At 55.0% G+C, this 5062-nt stretch overlaps 1 protein-coding gene across 1 annotated transcript; it reads right to left on the reverse strand.

Moving 5' to 3' along the window:
- Nucleotides 1-4643, reverse strand: RASL11B (RAS like family 11 member B). Its single transcript, XM_082728145.1, has 4 exons — nt 4292-4643; nt 3582-3638; nt 2314-2390; nt 1-1516 (listed from the first exon to the last, which is right to left on the reverse strand). The coding sequence occupies exons 1-4, from the start codon at nt 4434-4436 to the stop codon at nt 1046-1048; spliced, it is 750 nt and encodes a 249-aa protein (XP_082584271.1). The 5' UTR covers nt 4437-4643; the 3' UTR covers nt 1-1045.
- Nucleotides 4644-5062: the final 419 nt, after the last annotated feature.

The following is a 5062-nucleotide window of genomic DNA, read 5'->3' on the forward strand; positions in this document are numbered from 1 at the left end:
CTCTTTTAAAATGACGTTTACTGTACATAAAATAAATTAATTACAGTTTAAGCCAAATCACGAGTGGCTTTTTAAAGTGCATTGTCGGGGATTTGGTGGTGGCCCCTCTATCTGTTCGCTTGCGGTAGGACCGTGTTTTCATATTTAAGCCACGACTCGGCCAGGCCTAGGAAATGACCCAACGTCATCGCTGTGAGCCTTTTACACAAATCACACCAAAGTCAATGAACACGGCTTTTTCTTTTTTTCTTGTACCTGATGCAAGAGTTTAAAAAAAAAAAACAAAACGATACCGTCTCACAATTACCCAAAGGCTGGGGCTCAAGGGTTTGAGAGGTCAACTGTTTAACACGTGCTGGACTAAACATAACCATCCGGGTCAGGAAGGACGTTGCGCCTTCCTGTGGGCACTATAAGCTTACAGATGTCTGTCTGTCTGTCTACATCACATCTGGCCCATAAACCCCGCCCTTTTGGGGGGCAAGGGGGCAAGAAATTTCCTCCTTGTTCCTTAAAGAAAGCTGGGTATCCTTCAGGTTAGAAAGGCATTCTGTCACGACCGGTGTTCCGGAGATGCAAATCGGATGTGTAAGAGAAAAAGCAGTTCTTCTTCTGGGGGTGTGGGGTGGGGGAGAAAAGAGAAAAGAAAGAAAGAGAAGAAAGGGGGCAGCCTTTGAGTGCCGAATCTGTTCTTTCGTGCCCGTCGGCCACACACCCAGTCCGCCGCTGAAACTACCACTGACTGTCATTTACAAGGTCAGGAACAAACTCCAAAGTGATTCTGCCGCCCTCCCCATCTCGGAAGGAAAAGACACCCAGTCCGGGTCATGGTCAAACGCGGCTCAGCAGGCTCGCTCTCAAGCCTCCGCGGCTCCGTCCCCTGCTCAGAACGCGGCTTTTCTGCAGCAGTTCCACGGGCCCTCCTGGCCCCTCGGCTCCGGCCCTTTCTGGAACCACGAACTCCTGCCAGCATTCAACGTTCCTGCCCCGGAAGGACCTCGGGCCCCCTTCCCAGGAAGACCAAACCCCCGAGGACAGCCCCGCTTCAGACGGAGGTGACTGTCCTCACTTTGGCCGAGAGGGCTTGCTTGAACCTCCTCTTCAGGTCCTGCATGTTGGGGGACTTGGGCCGGGGGATGAGGGAGGTGCGCCGCTTCTCCGGCGTGCTGCTGGGCTGCTGTTTGTGACTCACTTCCTTGCACAGCACGTGGAAGGCGTTGTAGACGTCGTTGTAGTTCTCGCTGACGGACACCTCGTAGAAGGAGCAGCCCAGCACGCCTGCCAGCTGCAGTCCCAGCTGGGGGTCCACCTGCTTGACGTGCAGCAGGTCCGCTTTGTTGGCCACGACCACCACCGGCAGCCGGCTGCCCAGGTGCAGCTGCTGGACGTGCTGGTGGAGCTGGCCGATGAGTTCGTAGCTCTTGTAGTCGGTGACCGAGAACACGATCACCACAGCATCGGCCCAGCGAATGCATCTGTTCAGCTGTTCGCCGCAGCTCAGGCCGTTCTCGTGGACCTGCAAGAGGTTGGGGGCGGAGGGTGAGGTGCACGCCGGGGTGGGGGCACGTGGAGAGCCCCTGGCTCTGCCACACCGCCAGGTCTAAGGGGCCCTTGGCAGTAATGCGGGGTCTCAGGCCATAAACCAGCTAGCTCCCCACATGCTTCGGCTTTCTGGACAGCATGTTGATCCAGCTGCATGGAGTTGGAATAAATAATAGTGCAGCTCCCCACACGCCACTGGAAAATTGACCTGCAGAGAACTCCACGCGGAGAGACTTTGTAGTTGCACAAAATGGGAAATTAACTGGCTAGACAGTACGTCTGGGGAAGGGAAGATAGGAGCTGGAAGCATTTAAACCTGGATAACCGCCCAGTTCAAGAGGGAAAAAAAACACACACATACACCAGCAGGGCTCTTTTGTCTACAGAGGAACTTTCCACAATATTAAAGTGATCCCACGGACTTCAAGACTGTACCTAAATGGCTGGTTTTTCAGGGCCAAATACACAAAGGTAAAAACTGATCGTTTTAACTAAGGCAAGGCAACGGTGCCAATTCCGTGTGGGTTTGGTTTGGTCTCTCCTGCCGGGTAGAACCCTCCTAAGATTTCTGTCCTCAGCCACATCCCCCAAATGAAGCCCGGCAAAGACTGATCAATAGCCAAAGACAACCCAAGTGACAAGCAACATGTACAAGCCTAGTCTTACCTCCCTCAAATTTCCCTCCTCTTCAGCAAAACGTGTTATTCTGAGAACAACTGAACAATTCCACAGCCGAGGAGGACTATAGTCACGAATCTCAGAGCTTCTTACCTGAACACCTGGAGTGTCTTGAACTTGAATAGCCAGGGTTTCACCTTCTATTTGCACTTGTCTGGTGTAGAGATTACCTATAAAGAGCGGGGGGGGGATATATATATATATATAAACACATACATACACACTCACATACAGTTTTTCCTCCTTGTACAACTTTGAAAACATAGTGGGATTTTTTTTAAGTAGGAAAAAATATACAACCTGAACCAATGCACACAAATAAGCTATAGTTTATTCTACTTAATGAGCATATTTCAGCTGCTTTTTTTTTTTTTTTTAAACAACTGCAATTCGAACCCCAGATTAGGGCATTTATTAAAACCAAGGCACGGTTTACAAGTTTGTGGAGACTGACGTAGCTCATTTTAAATGGATCTCCCATATTTAGAGTATTTCCTTGAAGTAAATTTTCTTGTTCAGCATGCATGGCCGTTTGTTTTAATTTAGTACTTCATTACTCTCTGACATCCGCTTAGTCATTAGATATTAACAACTTGGTAGGCAAATATTGCTAGTAAATGCACAGCCAATGTCATCAGTTGGAATAAAAATGTGACACCATGTTAGCCAGATCTACATCAAAGCAAAAGACTGTCATGCCTTATCTCAGGATGGTTTATAGAGCACATTTCAAATAATCCCCTTAGGTACTAAATATGGCCTACGGATTTAAGCAATTTGCTAACAGAGCATAGGTAGAAAGCCCTTAAGCCTCCCCGGTGGCCATCTTTAATCACAGAGATTGAAATAGTGTCTTCTCGTTTATTTGGGAGCTCCCCTCCTCAAATTCTACCATCTAGTTATTTTTGTCTTTGTTAAGAAAAGAGAACTTTAGGTTTACAACAGCTCTCCTTTGGCCTCTGCTTTAAAAGGTCACCTCTGAAAGGCGGCCAACAGAGAGGGAGAGGGGTGGGGGAGGAGCTGACCATCTTTTTTTTTTTTATGACTTTTGCAGGAGTGTTTTGAAGGGAGAGGCTCTTGAGTACAAAGGGTGCTTCCAACTGGGGTCCCTATAGTTAAAACATACCAAGGAGAATACTTTCAGGCACTTGATAAAATGATGAATGGGCTAGGAATGGAATGAGGCCAGATGGCAGTTATGGGAAGGGGGGGGGGGCAGGGGAGGGGCAGGCAAAGTTGGAAGTGGCAGGATCCTGATGCTCAGACTGTCCTGTGAGGGAGGCTCCCTGGGAGACCCTGGAAAATGGTTAAGGGCAGTACTGCGCTAGCTGAGCACACTCGTCCCAAATGCGCCCCCTCACCTGCATTTCTTTCATAGTCACCAATGAACCGCTTGGTGAGGAACCGGACCACCAGAGCTGTAGGGCAGAAAAGAGAAAGGAGAGAGAGTTAACTCTGGCATAAGAAGTGAAATCGGTGTCCACCCCACCCCCAGCCTGGGAAACCACTCCGGCAGAGAAAGCAAGCCGGGCAGCCACCAAGTCAAATTCCTACCCTGCAGCTCCTTGACCCTTCTTCCAGACACAACGGAGAGGGGGGTAGAAGGCGTCCAAGGCCTCGTGAATTATGGCTCTGTCCAGCTGGAAGGGTCATTTGGCTCACCCCCCTCCTCTGAGCCCGGCTGAGCCACACCTAAGGCTTCCAGGAGACAAAGGTCTTTCTGAACCTTAAAGACCTCCAGGAGGGGTTCCGTTCCCTAAGTGCCCCTTCTGTTCCAGGCACCGCCAGACAGACTCAAGAACCCCAAAGTTCTAATCCCAGTTGCCCCGGCGGTGCCCAGGAGGAGGCTTGGTCCTCCTGGGGTCCCCGTTTTCCTCATCTGTTGAAGAAGGGGCTTGGAGGCGATGCTGGCTCAGGCCCTCGCCGAGGGGCAGCGGATCAGTCGGAGGGCACGGGAGGCCAGCTGCCCTCCCGCCTCTCCCCCACGCCTCGCTCACACGCAGCCCCCAGCGAGGCCGTCCACGCCCAGCCCCAGGGACGGAGGCGTTCTGGCCCGAGGGCTAGGACTCACCGGTCTTGCCCACGCCGCTGGCCCCCACCACGGCGATCTTGACCAGGCGGCGGCCGGCCGCCCCCAGGCAGCAGTCGGCGGCGGCGGCGGCGCTGCCCGGGGCGGGGTACTCGGCGATGGTGCACATGTTCTGAATGAGGCGCATCGCCGCTCGGGCCGGGGCTGCACCACGCGGAACGCTACCTGCGGGGCGGGACCACTGCTGGGCCGCGCGGGAGCGGGCGGGAGAACCCGGCCGGAGGGGTCCCCGGTAAAAAAAAAAAAAAAAAAAAAAAGGCTCGGGAGCGCGGCTGCGTGGCAACCCGGACTAACAGGGGCTCGGGCTCGGACTCGGGCTCGGGACTGGGACTGCAGTCGGGCTGCGCGCGCGCTGTTTTCTCCGGGGCTGGCCCCGCCCCCTGCCCCCCGCGGCCAATCCCGAGGCGCCCCGCGAAAGGCTCCGCCCCCGGCGCCGCTCGGCGCGCGCCGCGCCCCTGGGGGCACCCGGAGGCCGTGCGGGGCCCCGTGAGGCGCGGGGAAAGTGGGGCTGCCCGCCGGAGAGGGGCAGCGTGTGGGCGCGAGCCGAAAGCGCAGCCAGCGGCGGGCGCGGGTGCCGCCCGCTGAGCGGGCACGCGGCCGAGGCTGTGGCCGTGGGGTTGGGGGCGCCTCGGGTTCCCGGAAGCGGGGCTTCGGCCTGACGGCGGGCGTGGGACCGGCGGCGGCGGCCGGGGCCTGGAGGGTGGGTGCCCTCGGGGTCGGGAGCGCGCGACCTGCTGCCCGGCTTACGCCCTT

This window comes from Mustela nivalis (genome assembly GCF_964662115.1).
Source record: "Mustela nivalis genome assembly, chromosome: 4".
Lineage (NCBI taxonomy): Eukaryota > Metazoa > Chordata > Mammalia > Carnivora > Mustelidae > Mustela > Mustela nivalis.

Coding starts and splice junctions, on each gene's coding strand:
- RASL11B (XM_082728145.1), bottom strand. CDS start 4,436: ATGCGCCTCATTCAGAACATGTGCACCATCGCCGAGTACCCCGCCCCG. Junction 3,639..4,291: donor CAGCGGCGTGGGCAAGACCG/GTGAGTCCTAGC, acceptor TCTGCCCTACAG/CTCTGGTGGTCCGGTTCCTC. Junction 2,391..3,581: donor TGACTATGAAAGAAATGCAG/GTGAGGGGGCGC, acceptor CGCTCTTTATAG/GTAATCTCTACACCAGACAA.